At 50.9% G+C, this 17,617-nt stretch overlaps 1 protein-coding gene across 7 annotated transcripts in view; it reads right to left on the reverse strand.

The window, feature by feature from the left end:
• Window positions 1-17,617, reverse strand: part of KIAA1671 (KIAA1671 ortholog) — a 185,616-nt gene that overhangs the window by 5,909 nt on the left and 162,090 nt on the right. For all 7 annotated transcript variants that reach the window (XM_074321515.1, XM_074321516.1, XM_019755578.2 and 4 more), the window contains 6 exons: window positions 9,604-9,722; window positions 7,746-8,001; window positions 6,152-6,326; window positions 4,199-4,323; window positions 1,960-2,093; window positions 498-580 (listed from right to left, as the gene is read on the reverse strand). In XM_074321515.1, coding sequence (XP_074177616.1) covers window positions 502-580; window positions 1,960-2,093; window positions 4,199-4,323; window positions 6,152-6,326; window positions 7,746-8,001; window positions 9,604-9,722 — 888 coding nt within the window. In that variant the 3' untranslated portion in view covers window positions 498-501. The remainder of the gene's footprint in view (window positions 1-497; window positions 581-1,959; window positions 2,094-4,198; window positions 4,324-6,151; window positions 6,327-7,745; window positions 8,002-9,603; window positions 9,723-17,617) is intronic.

Raw genomic sequence — 17,617 nt, forward strand, 5'->3', positions numbered from 1 at the left:
CAGTCGGGGGCATGGGCTCTGTTATCCCATTTTACAGATGGGGAAACTGAAGTCTAAGATGTTAAGTCGTCTGGGACCTCCACCAGGGCATATCTAGTCATTTGATTTTTTAATCTTTTTTCTCCCAAATTAATTTTTAATGATACAGGTCGTATATGAATGGAGAGGTGAGGAAACTTTCAGATTAAGCTGATCTCTGATGTCCCGCCCTCTCATTTTTTAAAAAGGGAATGGAGATGCAGTGAGGGCTGGCCAGAACCCCAGCTGTCTAACTCTTTGCCCATGACCTTCTCACCCATCCCAGGCGGTCCAGCTGTGTTTTTCTCCCTAAGAGGAAACCCTCTTTACAGGAATCCAGAACACCCACATCTATGTTTTCCCTTCTCTTTCCCAAGGTACAACATCCCAAATCTCTGAACCTTTGCCTCCCCGCCCAGGTTCCTGACTTCTGGGATTGCAGGCTCTGGCCAGGTCTCCCCACCCGAGCCCATTCATACCTGGTCAAGCTTGATTCTCATACAGGCTTTGCCTCTTCTTAGATTTCAGTTCCTTTAGCCACTGGGGTGAGGGCTCTTCTGATCTGAAAGCACAAAGCCAGGGAGAGTCAGGTGTGAGCCAGACCGAGGGTGCCTTGCAGGCAGGGCTGTGAGGTACCCAACTTTTCACCCACCGTGCCAAGGCAAAATGCCCATGCTAACATGATTAACAAGCAAGAAACAGGAATTAACCAAAGCACCCCACAATGCGAATGTGAAATAAATCACAGTACATCTGTTCGATGAAATCACTTGCAACTATAAAGTCATGCTTACATAAAATTATGTCTATTAATCCATCCATTTTTCACCCAAACATCCATTCATCTTTCTATCTCTCTACCCATGTAAATGCCTGTGATGGTTAATTTTATGTGTCAACTTGGCCAGGCCATGGTACTCACAGATATGGTCAAACATTATTCTAGATGTTTCTGTGAAGGTATTTTTAAGATGAGATTAATGTTGAAATCAGTAGGCTTTGAGTCAAGCAGATTACGCTCCATGGATAAGGGTGGGCCTTATCCAATCAGTTGAAGGCCTTAAAAGAAAAAAAATTCCCTCCACTGAAGAGGGAATTCTGCCAACAGATGGCCTTTGGGGCTCAACTCCATCATCAGTTCGCTGGGTCTCCAGCCTGCCCTCCTACTTTGCAGGTTTTATGACTTGCGAACCTTCACAATCTTGTGAGCCAGTCCTTAAAATAAACATCTCTCTCTCTCTCTCTCTCTCTCTCTCTCTCTCTCTGTCTCTCTCTCATCCTACACACACACACACACACACACACACACACACACACACACACACTTACTCACTCACACCCCACTGGTCCTGTTTCTTTGGAGAACCCTGACTAGTACTTCTTAATTACTTCTTAAGCTCTTACTTCTGCTCTTAACTTCCACCCCCAGCTGCGGCAGTGCCTGGGTCTGGAGGCCCTGCGGGCGGGAGCTGCGCTGCGCTCATGTCTGCGGGGAGCAGACCTAGTCTAGGAATGGGACAGCTGCTCCACCAAGGGTGGCAGAATGGAGTTAAGTTTCTCTTGATTAACATGGCTGTGCCCTTCGGTCTGTCTTCCCAGGTCTCCCCTATTCTGAGACAAAGCACCTCCCTGGAAGGTAAATGCTTGTTTCTCCATCAGTCTGGAGAGGGCTGGACTAGATCAGTTTTCCACCAACGGAGCCCTGGATTTCCGCATAGGAAGTAAAGGGAGGAGGGAAGTGAGACCAGTTGCCTGATTCCTGGCCCTCTTTCCACCTCTGTTTTGCAGCTATCAGAGTGCCGAGTGCATGGAAACAAAAGTGCTGCTGCTGGAGAAAGGACAGCTGGAGAGTTCCCTCCATTCAGCTCTAAAACCCAGGCAAGCACCTCCCCAGAAGTGCATCCTGAATCTAGGGGGGGCCCTCACCCCAAGACCACTCACCTCTCGTCCTTCTCCACACTTGAGGGCAGCACGCGACTCCCCAGCTGGAAGGGGGACTTGGGGCTCTTGGGCTGGGGGGCCCAGCCGGGGGTCTCGCTGGGACTGTCCGCCTCTGGCCTCTTGTGCAGCTGAGCCTGGGGACAGAAGAGAGCTGAGTCTGTAACTGCTTGTGGTCTGGGGAAGGGTCCCATCCAATGGCACTGTCACTGCATGGTGACAACAGGGGCAGGGCGCGATGCTGACTGACTTTGGAGGCTAAGAAAAATCAGACGTCAGGCTTGTAGCCCAGGCAGCCAGCCTTGACCGCTGGGATCAAAGAACCACCGCCAAAAAGCCACACAAAGGATCTTTGGCTGCCGAGCCACCATTTGTAGCGTCCTCAGCACAGAACATTCCTTTAAGTTCCTGAGAATCCTGAGGTGGAGACAACAGTCCATGTTGCAGGTGAGGCTCAGCCCTATTACACTCCTTGCTCCTGTACCCATTTGAGTTTCTGACTATCAGATCCCCACAGGAAAACGGCAGGGTGGATTTTCACCCGTTTTTGGAGGGCACGTCAGGAATAGAATAACTTAGACGCACAGAATTCCTTTGGGGGACCCGGTGTGTGTGATGGTGGCAGGTGACCTTTGTCCCTGACACAATGCTGGGAGGGCCTCCGATAACGGTGGTCATCATCCTCGTCCTCCTGACAGCTCTGTGCCCTGAGCAGCCATCGTTTGGGCTTACCGGGTGTAAGTCACATGACCTAGGTTTCCCCATTGTACGGTGGAGAAGCCTGAAGGTCAAAGGTCAAGCAATTTGCCCAAAGTTGCACAGTTTTCAAGAACTGGTCTGCCCGACTCCGACTTCAGGGCTCTTTCCAGAAGGAGCCTGGCAGCCTCCTCCAATTGTTAACGAATGCTGCCCGTGGCTGAGTGGCCAGAGCAGATGTGGCTGCCACCAGGCCCAGGGAGCTTGCATGAACACTCATCTTCCCAGAATGCAGTGGGTCTGAGCTGTGGTCAGGGCGCGAGTCCACATGGGAGCCCCCTCCTGTAAGCAGGGCCTTCCGCTGCCACCTGTTAGGCTGCCTTATAAATAGCGTTTGTTCTGATGCCCCCCCCCACCCCAAAAAAAAGGCTAGAACACCTCTGGCCGACTGCAGTAGCTACCAGACATTCACATTTTGACGGGCCGTAAAATCAATTATAGGGACAAGCATGTGTATCTGCTGTGTATTGACTTTCCCTTCTTGCAAGACAGGACATGAAAAGTGAAACTGCCGTCCAGTGACGGAGGGGCAACTCACGGCCCTCCCATAGGAGGCTTCGTGGCCGCATGGGGTACCCAGTGGAGAAATTCCATAAACAACTCAGCCTTCTTCACTCTCATTCCTTTTTCAACACAATGGGAGCAACGAGCCACGTTGTGCAGTGTTGCTGGGGGCATGGAGAGAGTTTGCAAGTGCCTGGCCCAGAACGGGGGGGGGGGGCAAGAGGGTCCCCTCCCTCAACTGAATTCAGTCCAGTTGCTCCCAGGATTGTGAGAGATGCATGAGGGGGTTGGGGAAGGGAGGAAGGACACGGCCCAGCCCTGCCCTGGGGATTCCACAATCTAGCCGGGATTGGGGTGTCATTCAAGAGAGCCTAATGTGGGTCTAGGGCTGGCTTCCCATGTCCTTTCATATCGAAATGATCACGGCATATGCCTACCATCCCTCGCACACTGGATTTCTCAAGGGCAGCAGGCTGGGTTTGTTCATTCCTATTTTCTGGAAATCCAGCACTGGGCCTGATGCCTATGGGGGACTGTCAGCCCACTTTACAGATGAGTACATCGAGGCTTAGCTATGAGAGCAAACTGAGCAACGTGTTTGGGGGATGAAGAAACACAGGGTCACTGGTGAGATCCACGTAAGTTAGTAGTATTGTTCATAGCATGGGGTGGCAGCCACGGTCCTGGTTTTGATCACATACTATGGTCATGGGAGGTATTATCATTGTGAGAAGCTGGCTGAGGGGTACATGCGAACAATCTGTACTATTTTACACCTTCTTGTGAGTCTTACACTATTTCAAAAATGAGAGAAAAGAAAGGAAGAAAGGGAGGGAGGGAGGGAAAAGGAATGAGGGAGAGAGAGAGGGAGAGAGGGAGGGAGGAAGGAAGGGCTGCAGGGAGGGAGGGTAAGAAACACGGGGCCTGGTTTTTTTTTTTTGCTGCTGTGGTTGAGAGTAGCTCTGGGCATGAGCTTTGGTACCTTCAGCACTGCCGGGTCCACACCGGGAAACACGGGCATCCTCTGGGGGTGGCTGACGGGGGTCCTCTCGGTCCTGGAGGGCTTCTCCTCCTCATCTGACTCTTCCCTCCTGGGGGATTTCTCTTCTGTTGCAAAGAAAAGGGCACAGACATCACTGGCACCACCACTCATTGAGGTCGACGTGCCAGGTCCTTTGTACATACTCCCTCATGTCACCCTCACAATAGCCCTGCACAGAAGGTATTACTGGCCCATTTTACAGATGGGGACAAACTCAGAGGCTTGCTTTCCTGATCTCACTTTTTCACAGCTTCACCTCTTGCTGGAAGCTGTTGATAATAAGGCAGCATGGGTTTTCTCCTGGGACTAGGCACAGACAGACCCACCTCCTGGGCTCCTGGCTCATTCCAATTTAGGGAAATAGAATTTCTTCTATTTCTCTTTGTCAGCTGCAGGAAAGGAGAAAGAAGTGCTTTCAGCCAACAACGCACTGAGGTCATGCTCTCAGAAGAGAGCGGGGAGGGCTCCCTGTACCCTGTGGAAGAGCTGCCCAGATTCGGACCAGGAAGCCCCCTTCCTTCATCCCAAGCCCCCCTTTCTGGGACTTAATCCCATTGTTATGCTCCAGCCTCATAGGTGAGCCTATTGGGTGATGGACTGTCTGTCTCCACTCTTCCAGGAATGAGGGTGAGGAGCTCCAACCTCCTGGAGGTTCAGATACAGGCTTGGGCACAGTGAGGTGTCGGGGCCTGGGGACCAGGATGACGGAGGCAAGGCCTGATGCTCTGGGGTCCCCAGCCAAGCAGGGGACTGGGGTGTGTTCAGGAAAGGTATCCCCAGGCATTCCACAGCTCCTGGCTGGTTTCTCAAGGCTGCTGGGAACCAGGAGGCTGCTGCCGTGTTCCAGCTGAGGGGTATTTGTGTTCTTTTGTCCCAACTTTGGTCATTACTTGCTCTAGGCAGCTCCATGGAATTTGGCTCAGAAAACCAAGAGAGTGTGCAGAGAGAAGTCTTCTCAAGGCATTTAAACATTTCCTCTAATAACAGACATGAGATGGGAGAGAGAGAGATAACCCTCCAAGCATTTGTTTAAGGCATCTGGTCAGAAGCTATGCCCCTCACCCAGTTCTGAGCCTGGTCCGACATCCTACTATTCACCACGAACAAATCCCAAATGAACAAAAGCCCCTATAGTAGCTTTTGGGGGACCAAAGGCCGTATATGTATAAAGGCGGGAGGTCACCTGCTATGGTTTCTTTTACAAGAAAAGATTTTGCTTCTTAAAACTCTTCCGTGGCTCTTTATCTACAGATAAAGTCTAACTCCTTGGCAAGAAATCATGACTTTCCATGAGCTGGCCCCTGCTTACTTTTCCAGCATGACTCCTGCTGTTTCTGGCTTGAGTAGCACTGAACTACTTAGAGAGGCCCCTGCCACACATCTCTGCCCCCTTAATCCTGTTGATATTCTGTCTTGAATACCCATCTCTAGCTAATTCCTGTCTGCTCTTTAAGATTCAGCTCAGGTTTTAATACGAAATGCAGCCAAAGAAGTCCTCAGAGGAAAATGTGTAGCCTTAAATAATTCATTAGAAACCAAACAAGACTAATAACAAATTGACCTTTCCACCTGAGAATCTAGAAAAAAGACAACAAACCTAAAGAGAGTATAGGGTGAATTTAATAAGGATAAAAGCAGAAATAGTGAAACCCTATTAAGTGGTGGCTCTGTCCCTCACAACCTGTGGAGCCCCAATTAACATACCATCCCTCCAAATTTTTTTTTTTTTTTACTTAGTTTCTAATAAGCTGTGTAGAATGAGAAATCACAGTTTCCTGTGTAGGATATTACTGTGTTCTAATATCCTACAGCCTTAAAGTCAGGAAGTATTTCCCAGTGTTTAACTTCAGTCCTTCCTATTGTCCCTTGTGGTATCTATGGAGGAGAGTATACCTGTTGAGTCCTTGAACATCCACGTGCTGTCGCCCTCCTCCTCCAGAGGAGACCTGCTGTCCGACTCACTGACTCGGCTCCGCCGGAGGGAGTGGGAGATGGGAGCCCGGCGTCGGCTTCTCTTGCTAAGCTGCACCCGGGTCTTGAGGGCACTTGAGTCGAGGACTGAGGTTTGCTTTGGTAGCAACAGGGAGGAAGAGGAAAAAAAGCAAGGGAACCATTAATTGAGGGTACCACCCAAGAGAGGTGTATGCAGCTTCACTGATGTACGAGATGCTATTTAGGTGGCACATGGGCCAGCAGTTCTGCATTTCAACAGTAACCTAATACTGGAAGCCTGGCACACGGTGGGCATGCAATGGACACACCTTACCCCTCCTGGTGACACTGTATACCATGGAAGCTAGAGCAATGTTCAGTACTGTGCCTGGCACACAGTGGGCATGCAATGGACATTTATGTAGCAGGAGCTCCATAAATGTTTGTTGAATGAAGAACTGAATACATCACTTAACTAAATCCTTACAATCCACACCATGTCCATATTTATACATAGTGGGTTGTCTCTATGGAGACTGAACTTGTATCTTTCCCCATCTCTGCCTTTATCCAGAGGTGCCAATGAGATACCCTGAACATACTTACATAAGAAGCGGAATCCCCTTTGAGGCCCTAGAGGAAGCCCCACCTCCCAAAGCAGTGATATTCCTTCTCTGGGGAGAATCTGGATAGCGGTCCCTAAGAGTGTGGGTATGAGGCATTACTGCCAGGGGAGTGGGTCCTTTTTAGATGTTGCATCATTTAGATGTTGCATCTTCAGGAGGGTGGGAGGGCAGCCCCCTTGTCAGGGAAGAACAATGAGACCTCCTCCATGTCTCAAGGATAGAAAAGGAAAATCCACCTGACACCTGTAGGTGGGGTTCGTGGGGCAGGGGAGGAAGAAGACCGAGCTGGTCTGGAAGAGCTGGAGCAGGAGGCAGCTGGCGTCTCAGAGGGCGCGTCTCCTTGGGACCTGAAGAGCTGAGTTCTAACGGCTGCCCCTGGGGACTCCCACGAGGGCTGCCCCTGCCTGAAGGGTCTCCCCTTCCTAGAACCACTACTAACTATTTACAGAGATTTGGATCCCCTGGCACCAGGGACATGTTCCCCCAGGCAAGAACTTGGTAAGAACACCCGGCAGAATCGGTCTGAGCAAACTCCACTCTGCACACCTGGAATTGAAACCTCAGGCAGAATCCCAGGGGTGAGATCAGACGTCCTGCTTACCGAACAGGTGCAGGCTAGGGTCAGTTTTAATTGGAACACAGGTGACTGTTTTTGAGGCTGTGGAACCCACTGTGCTGGTTACGAGTGGATGAGGAAGCTGAGGCTCAGAAAAGTGAGGACATTTGCCCCAAGACACACAGCTGGTGGATGGCAGGTCCAAGCCACATGCAGACATCAGTTCCAGTTCAGACTGTGTATTATGCACCCACTACAGGGGTGCCTGGCATGCAGATTCTACTCCCCGAAAGGGACAGTTCACTGGGAGATGCAAGAGCATCCCTTTCAAAAGCAATGACTCTTTCCAATGGGCTCCCGGTGACCAACTTACATCGATGAAGGAGAAGTCGTCCACTCTCTTTGCAGAACACGTGTCCGGCGGGGGCGGCCCTTCCGTCCCGTCGGTAGACTCGAGATCAGTGCTGGAGCGGTCCACGCTCGTGCTCCGCTGCTCCCTGGAGAAGTCGTGCTGGTCCCCGGCCGAGGTGGCCTCCGTTTGGGAGGACAGCGAGGACAGGCGGCTGCTGGAGGGCTGTTTCCGCGCCGATGTGGCACTGCTGTCCGGGGACGGTGACTCAGGAGCCAAGCTGAGAGAAAGGAAGGGAGGGAGAGCTGGATGGCCAGTAGAGGAGGTGACAGAAAGTAGGGTACGGGTGTGCTGTGCACACCAGGAAACAGGAGCAAACCATCCCAGTAGGAGAACCATTTTGGACACAGCCAGGTACAGCTCCTGGTGCCGCTAGAACACCTGGGCAGGTGCGGAATGGGAGGAGTCGGTCCCGTCCCACTCGAGACGCTCTAACCCTGCACTGTCCCATATGGGAGCTGCTGGTCACACGTGGCTATCGGGTCCTTGCAGTGTGGTGAGTGAGAGCTGAGACGGGCCGTGAGCATAAAGTACACATTGGATTTCCAACATGTTGAGTAAAAAAAGGAATGTAAAATATCTTGTTAATAACTTTTTATATCGATGACATGGTGAAGTGATTGTATTCCGGGTCTGTTGGGTTCAATAAAGCACATTGTTAAAATTAACTTGTTTCTTTTTACTCTTGATGTGGCTACTAGAACATAAAAAGTACATCTACGTCTCGCATTTGCAGCTTGCGCTGTATTTCTGTTGGACGTCACTGATTCAGACCAAATGATTGCATTATTTCATTCATTCATCCATTCACTCATTCCATCAAGATTTATTGAGCACTTATTAGTGCCAGGCACTGTGCTAAAAACTGCCTTTTAATCCTCTCCATAATCCTATGAGGATTATTTTATAATCCTGTAACCTCCATAGTTTTACAAGGTAGGATTAACTTCACGAAATTAAGTATTAACCTCGCCAGATATGGGGAAACTGGGGCACAGAGGTGTGAAGTAGCTTGCCCAAAGCGGCAGAACTGACTCCAGAATCTGTCCTCAACCCTCTCCTACTTCTGGAATTTTTTCCCCAGGATAATGTATTCAAGTACCACTGGATAATGGGCACCACATAAGATAGAAAATCTATAAATGAATCAAGTCGTTAAATTAAAAAGGCTCTCCCTGCCCATTAAAGAGACACCGAAGTCATGAGCACAGGAAAGCCCAACCCTGAGGAAGGGGAAGCAGGCACACCAGATACCACGTCCCAGAGAGGAAGGTGTATCCTGAAAGACACGCCAAGCTACATCCCCGAGCAAAATCTTCAACCCAGGTGGACTGGTGTTTTACTTCAGGAGCACAGCCATGCTTTTAGTCAACTCTGGGATGGTTTTATTACTTGAAATAGGAAGGATTTGGGGGTAGGGGGTGGGATTGAGCCAAATCCACAAGAAAATGAGGGAAATACCACTAAAAAGGCAGCAGATGGCGCCACTACCCAGGACAGGGAGCACGGCGGCTCCAGGGACGGTCAGAGAGGGGGCGCTGCAGTGCCTCTGGAAGACAGGAGGGGGCGCCCGGCAACCACTAATCTGCTGTCTGCCTCTGGATTTGCCTATTCTGAATATTTCATAGATCACTGTAAAATATTTTTCTGTACTTTCTAAATTTCTTTTTTAGAAGACTGGTTTACTCACATAATTACAGACAAAAGAGGTTCTAGTAGAAATCAGGAGGCAGATGGGCCACACTGAATCCCCGCCCCACAGCCAGAAGCCCCGCCCCAGACGCCCTGCCATGCAGCCAAGAGCCCCGCACACGCTACCTACCTCTCCCCACTCTGGCGCTGGTCCGACCACGTCCCATACTGGCTGTCGGCTTCCTGCACAAGGGTATCGGTGTCCTTGGCCTCAGGGGGCCGCCTGGTGAAACACTGTTTCAGCTGGTCCTGCAAGAACAAGCCAGACAAGAGGTTAGTATCAGGGGAAAAGGCTCAGAACCTCGTCCCAGCTGACGCAAATCGCATCGCATCACCCCAAGCTCCCTCCTGCTCTCAGAGGTGGGTCCAGACGTCTTGGCTGGGCACTGGCGTGACCAATCATCTGGGTTTGCCCGATATCACAGGAGGCAGGGCTGTCAGTGCTACAGCTGGGCAAACTGGGATGAAGAGGTCGCCCTCCCCAGCACGCAAGGTGCCACTGGGCGCCCTCCCCCCCCCCCACCATCCTCAGTGCGCCTCTCTCCACCTCACCCTGTAGCCAGGCTGAACTTCACTCCACCTTCAGAGCTCCCAGAACTTATCAGTCTGGTTAGGGCACGCCCCCACGCGCACCCCGCCCTGGGTTCCCACTGCCACCGTGCTTCCCCCATCAGCGCCATCCCGCACAGCATCCATGGAGCACTGAACTTGGGCCAGGCAGCCACCAAGCTAAAATTTACCAATCACCTCGCTGAACTGCAGTCCCCCGGCAATCCATAGAGGTGGAGCTTATTACATTCTCCATTTTACAGATGAGAACATCGAGGCTTAGAGAGGTGAAGTGACATGCGCTAAATCAAGTAGCCAATAAGTGGCAAAGTGGAACTCAAACCCCGGCAGGGGGCTTGGGCCCCAAGTCCGAATTTGTAACCACTGGGCCCCACACAGCCTGGGTCCCTTCGTTCTGTCACTGCCTGCTCAGTTACATGTCTCTGCCCTCGGCCTGGACTCTTGGAGAGGGTGCCGGTTACCACAGAACTGGCCACAGGGCGAGCCAGTGCCTGGCAGACAGTGAGGAGCCCATAGATCTCCATTAAGTAAATGAACTGCTGGCTTCTCAACTTGTTCACTTGGGAGAAGACGGAGCACTCAAGATGAAACCAAACTCCAACCCTTTGGATGGCCACTGGCACCGGAACGATCCAGATGGCCTTGGCTTCTGAGCTTTGAAGCATGTTCCCAGACACCACCTTTTGATAACTTGAGGTCAGTGGATGAGGAATATGGAAGGAGACAGAGGCGAGGGGGTGACAGCAAACTTGCCCCCTATTCCAGAAACACCAGCAGGGAATGTGTCACTCATTATGACCCATTTGTGGTCAGGAGGAATGTGCCTCAGAGAACTCCCCTCCGGCTCAAAATCGTTGATGGCTCCCTATTGGCCTCCTACTGAAATCCAACACTCCTTGTACTTGAGCCCCAAGTGTCCTGTCTAGTCCCATCTCCCACCCCTACCCCCAAACAACCCTCTATCCTACCGTCCCTGACCTACTCACCATGTCCCACCCACACCTCACACATTCCTGGCCTCTGGCTTTGCCTGTGCTGTTCCCTCTTCCTAGCCATTCTTCCCACCCAAAGCCATTGCAACCCACAGTTCTCTCTTCCTCCTGAACTCTTCCTGCCTACCCTGGATTCATCTTGGTACCAGGAAAAGTTATTTACTCAATAAACATTTCCTGAGCACCTACTGTGTGCCAGGCGTTGGAGTGGGATCACAACACAGACGCAAGTCTCTGAGATTCCATAACCCAGATGACGCACCCTTCAAGGTCAGGGTGCTCCATCATCTGTTCCCCACGCAGAGTCTGCCTGGCACCCAGTAGGCACTTAGTGGAGGTGGGCGACTGTCCCTCCGCAGCTAATGGGGAGCATTCCTCTTCACAGCTATGAAACCATCCTTAGCAGAGCAAGCACCCGTAGTCAAGTAGAACAAGCAAGTGGGTGGGGAAAAGCTTTGCTGTGTGACCTCAGGGCCTTCACCTCCCTCTCTGAGACACAGAGAAGTTATAAGGATTCCGTGAAGAAACGGCACTCACTCTAAGGGCATGCATGCCAATCAGAGGACCCATGTGGCAACTCCTAGCTCAGGGCCTTGCCCAATAAATGTCCACCTCCTTTCCACTGTCTCTGTCACCTTTTGGGGACACTTGTGTACCCCATGATGTTCAAGGGAAGCAAGGATGGGCATTCAGAATAGACCCCTCAGTCACCTCTGGTAAACGGCCTCACTTGCAGACCCTAATAACAGCCACTTTCTGAACCACCCTCATTTCACTGCCTGTAGAAGCCTTGTCTTGTACTAGTTACCAAAATAATACACCTGCGTTGTGAAACGGAAAGATTCTAGGCAAGTGCAGGAAGACCATTTTGAGATAATCTGTGACGCGATGACATCGTCCCATCCACTATCTTCCCTGGGTCCATTGATCTAGGTTATCATCTTTCGTGGCTGAAGACTGTTCCACGGGATGGATGCAGCCGCGTTCATTTACCCAATCTCTAAGTGTCAGGACGTTTAGGTTCCTGATTATTTGTCACCGTGGTAATCGACAATAGGACGAACATCGCTGAGGTTAAAGCGACACATGTCTGTGATCATGCCCACAGGAGAAATCCTTGGGTATACAACCACCAGGTCAAGGGCAAGTTTATTTTGGCACCTGATGAGCCAGCCAGCCTTGGGACAGTCTGCCCGATCTCCAAACCCACGGGTGGCATGAGGGTGGCTGTTAGCACACTTGAGGGATAAAGTCAGTCCCACTTGGGGAAACTTGGATATTTTTGCTTTGAAAGGTCACCTGACCTTCTCAGATGCCCGCCACCCTCGACAGAATTCTCCCTGGGACCGGGAATGGAAGTGGTTATCGGAGCGCGCTCCCAGCTGCTTATACTATTTTCGAAGCTGTGATAGAATCAGCCTAACTTAATCCCCTGCATGAGTCAGATTCAGAGGCCAGCGGTTGAAGACTTAGGGATTGCTGCCGGTATAACTGACATCATTGTCTCGGAGGGTTTGCACATGGTTGCAAGCTGCATGCTAGGCCTGTGCCCTGTATTGCTAAACTCAGCGGAAGGCAGAGGGGTGACCACTCGAGGGACAGCTTACAGCGGGGGGAGCTTACAGCTGTGTGTCCTGGTCAAGTGACTCCACCCATCCAAGCCTCAATTTCCATCCAAAACACAAGAGTTGTTTTGAGGCTTCAAGAAATAACCTCTGCAAAGTGTTAAGTTCCGTGGCCGGCACGTAACAGGTGCTCAGGACAGCAGATGCGGGGATCGGAACTATTTTCATGACTCTCCCCAGAGTCAGGCAGGAGGATGGACCCTTGGTGAAATGTGATTCTTCTCAGGTCCTCAAAACCCTGAGAGACGGGGATCTCTCAGCACCGGGCGACTTGCAGGTGGGGCTTCTGGAAATCAGAATGGCCAGTTCCTCAGGATGCTGAGGGTGGAATCGGGGCAGGGGCAGGGGCCTTGCTTCCTGACCTCCTTTGGGAGGCCCAGGGGATGGCTGGGTCGATGGTGTCCAGCAAACGCACTGGCTTCCATCCATTCCCGTCTGTGGGCGGTCCCACCATCAAGGATGGACGTCTTCTCCCTCCACCGCCTAACGCCAGACTCAGGATTAGAGGGCAGTATCCCGGGATCCTCTGTCACTCTCACTCACGTCCATATCAGTGCTCAAGTCCCTCAAAGTCTCCTTCCAGAACATTCCGTCCAGCCTCGGCCAGATCCAGGGTCTCCCTGCCTCCCTCACCTCTGGCCCCATCCCCTATATTTTCTTTCCCACAGAATACTTTCCCACAGAAATCTGCGCCTGCAGGGGCCCTCGGGGTAAAGCTACAAATACCTTATAAGGATGGCCTATGGGACCTGCATCAGTGGACCCCCATCCGGGGTTCCTCCTAGGCCCTCCCACCAGCTGTGCCAGCCTTTTCTCCCCTCACAACCCTCAGTCCTGGCTCCCTCACCTCCAGAGCTGCTGGAGCAGCCCACCTCCTGACTGTGGTTCAGATTTCAACTTTGATGGTGCTTCTTCCAGGAAGCCTCCCCTGACCTCTGCCCCAACCAAGTCTGGCTCAGGACCTACTCCGTCCTCAGGGTGTCTCCTAGGCCGCAAGTCTATATCTGTGCTAATACAGTACCCTAGCCACATGTGGCTATTTACATTTAATTTAAATTAATTAACATTTTAAAATACTAAGAATTCAGTTCTTCAGTGGCACTAGCCACATTTCAAGGGCTCCGCAGCCACAGGTGGCCACCATATTGAACAACACAGATACAGGACATGACCACAGTTGCAGAAAGTTCTAGTGGACAGCTCTGCGGTAGAACTTTCCACAACATACTCATTACAATGGAACTGTGTTTTTGTTTGTTTGTTTGTTTTTTCACTTTCCCCTGGGACAAGTACTGTTTTTGGAGCTATAATGCCTACATTTGAATCCAGGCTCCATCCCATAGTAGCTGTGTGACCTTGGGCAAGTGACTTGATTTCTCCGTGCCTCAATGTCTAGTCAAAGCAGATGTTAAGTAGTTAGTTGATTGAAGGCCACTGCAGTCACTACTCTTTCTCATAGACCCCCCCAAATTTGGAGTAATGCAGTGGTTAGGATTATTTAAGGGAATTCATCTTATGAATAAGGCTTAAGAAAGCACGCTGTTTATCAGCACTTTTTCCGGTTAATACCCTGGTAACCTTGTGTGGATGGCAAATGATTCACGTCACATCACATTGGCAGACCCTGGCAGCACTTCACGTCAGCAAGGCGTGAACTTGGCTCCCAAGGCTACAATGCTGGGAGATCAACCACAAAAACATGAGCCCCAAACTCTTCTAACCACTTCCTAAAAGTTAGAATTTCTTATTAGCTTTAAGGCAGGATGTCCTCCCAGTTCAGTTTTGCCTCACAGGCTGGTATAAAAACCCTCCTACCTGCAGGCAAATAGGTATCTACCAGGTAGTCTGCAGACACACGATGAGCTAAGGAGCCGTTTGTTGGGGGAACACACGTGTCCAAATAAGTCCACCCCTTGGGTCATGTACTGGTCTTCTGACATGAACCTCTGATGGATACCAGCCACCCCCCCCACCGTCCGTATTTCAGCTGTCACTTGTCAAATGAGGGTCATCAAATCTTATCATCTGGATCTATAAGGAGTCCCTCCTTTTCAGATGAGAAACTGAGGCAGAGACAGGCATTGCTGTATGGTTCTTAGTTCTCGCGATGAGTGAGAAGCAGTACTGGTGGAACTGGAACCCAGTTTTCTGGACTCCTCGCCCACCGTGGCTTCCAGCCTCCCAACCCCCACCTGTCCCCACCTTTTTCAGGGAGCTTCAAGAGGCTCTGATGAGGAAATGAGCACTAAAAGGCCCTAAAAAGCCTCCAGAACTTGGCAGGTTTAAAAACCACTTGCTCGGACTAGCAGCAATTGCAGCCCCAAAGCGCTGGTGGGGGAAGAGCTCTGGGTCCTTGTTTCACGGACCCCAGGACTGCCTCAGCTCACGACCTAGAATGGACAGCTTTGGAACCCCCAGGCTTGGAGACCAGGATAACAGACATGGCTGTGTTTCAACAAGCCGTAACATGTCCCGAAACGTAAAACATGCATATCCTCAACTCAGCAATTTTACTTCCAGAAATTTATCTCAAGAAAATCATCAGACATGCTTGCCAACATCTCCGCACACGGACGCTGCCTGCAGGATTGGTGATCAATGCCAAGATGCTGGAAATGACTTGAAAGTCCAATAAGGTGGGAACTGGTGAAATACAATATGGTATATCCACACAATGGAATAAACACAGCCCTGGGAAATGATGTTCAGAAAGAACATTTACTGTCACAGAAAGATGTCTGCCTTATACTAGCAAATGTTAAAAAAAAAAAAAAAAAAAGGTAACAAAACAGCATGTGTGTTATGACACCAGTTTTGTAACAACAAACACAAATAAAACTATGGGAGGATAAGCAAAGGAAAACTTCTGGAAGGTTCCACAGCGTACTGTTACCAGTGGCGCTGTCTGTGGTCACAGGCTGTCTTTTGATTATTGATGATTTTATGTAGTATCCACACTTGTAATTTTATATCTCAGTATGATCAGATGGTAAAATTAAATAAAATGAACTAAATCTTACCTCCGATGCTATCATATGGACACATCACGAATTAAGAACAAATCAGAAAGGGGTTCTTTATTTGCTAATCTACATCAGAGTCTAGCAAACATTTTCTGTAAAAGTCCAGACAGGAAATATTTTGGGCTCTGGGGGCCTTACAGTCTCTATCCCAATTACTCCCTTCTGCCATTGTTACCAAGAAAGCAGCACAAACAATTTGTCGGTGAGTGGGCATGGCTGTGTTCCAATAAAACTTTATTTACAAACAGGTAGCTGGCTGGATTTGGCCCCCAGGCAGTTTGCTGATTCCTGATCTACAGCCTTTAGACTGTTGGCGGTTTCACTCAATGTTCTAAGTACCCCAGCACTTAGAACAATGCCTGGCCTATAGTAGTTGTGGAATAAATATTTGTTGGAGGAATATGTTTCTGAAAATAACTTTTTTTGCAGTGAGTACATGTGAGCTTCTTAACCAGATAAGGGCATGTAGTCAGCGAGCGGGCAGGGAAAAGGGAAACTATTATGCCTGCATGTATTTTGGGGTGTTTGACACACCTGCCTAAGAAAGAACCCTGAGTCAGGGCAGTGCTGGGTGGCCCACAGCTAACAGAGCAATTCCGAGCAATTCAAGAGGTGTGTCCCATCCCCCTTCCATAACTCTACACTCCCAGCTGTGCAGGGACCAATCCGGTCATGGGCCCAGGCTGGCGTGGGCCTTGCTCGGTCTCCATGCCCCCAGGGCCTGTTGCACCTCCCTGCCCTGTGCCAGGGTCAGACCTACACAACTGAGCGATAATAGTAATGACATCAGAGGCTAAAACTGAGGGCTGACGATGCACCATCCACTTTGCTGTCTAAGGTTCCCCAAAGCCCCGTGCAGTAGGAACCATCATAGACCCATCTTACAAGGGGAGGCGATGGAGGCCCCATGTCCAAAGGCACATAGTTAGAGAGAGGTGAAGCTGGTATTTGAACCTGGTTTTGCCTGATGTGTAGGCCTGACTTCTCCAAAGCCACTGAATCCTCCTGGCTCCACCTTGACAACAGAGAGCTTTCTTGGGTCCTCAATGACCATTTCACAGATGGGAAAACTTAGGGCCAGGGAGGGGGAGGGATGCCTGACCAGGCCTAGAATCCAAGTGTCCTGACACCCTGGCCTGTGCCTGGTCACCGCAATTCATCCGTAGGCACAGCCATTGGTGGGGTCTCAGGTCTAGGAAGGGGACAAGGGGAGGGGGACAGGCCAAGGATAGGCTGAGTCCCCCAGCCTGTCTTACAACCACCCTCTACCCTCCAACCCAGGCTCTTATCTGAAGAGCATTGTGGGTCCTGCTGCAGCCTGCAGGGCCCTGCGCTCCAGCACTCGCTCTCCTTGCCACCTCGTGTCATCTGTTCCCTCTGCCCAGGAGGCCCCTCCACCTGGCTACGTGTTGTATCCTTCAGAGGCCACAGTGAGCGTCGGCTCCTGCTCTGAGTCTGGGTCAAGGTCCTCTCCCTTGGAACCTGACCTCAGGTGCTGGTTCGAAATCACTTGTACGATTCATTGGGTACCTGTCCCTTCCAGTACACATCATTTCCAAGGGGGGAGAGCGGCGTCTGTCACCACTGGATTCCTGGTGCTTAGTTATAGTACCTGCACTTAGTAAGTGCTCAGTAAGGAGGAAGAGAGGGAGGGAGGGAGGGAGGGAAGGAGGGAGGGAGGGAAAAGGAAAATGAGAGGAGAAGAGCGGAACAGGGGAGGGGAGGGGAGGTAAAAGGAGGGGAGGGGAGGAGAGGGGTAAGGAGGGGAGAGGAGAGGAGGGGAGGGGGGGGACAAGGAGGGGAGGGAAGGGAGAGAAAGGGAGGGGAGAGGAAGGGAGGGGAGGGGAGTCAGTCAGGCCAGAAGGAAATGGACATGGACAGGGAATGGAGCTAGGCAGAGCCCTCAGAACCTTCTCCCAAAGCTGCCAGCAAAA

This window comes from Rhinolophus sinicus, linkage group LG16 (genome assembly GCF_036562045.2).
Source record: "Rhinolophus sinicus isolate RSC01 linkage group LG16, ASM3656204v1, whole genome shotgun sequence".
Taxonomy (NCBI): Eukaryota; Metazoa; Chordata; class Mammalia; order Chiroptera; family Rhinolophidae; genus Rhinolophus; species Rhinolophus sinicus.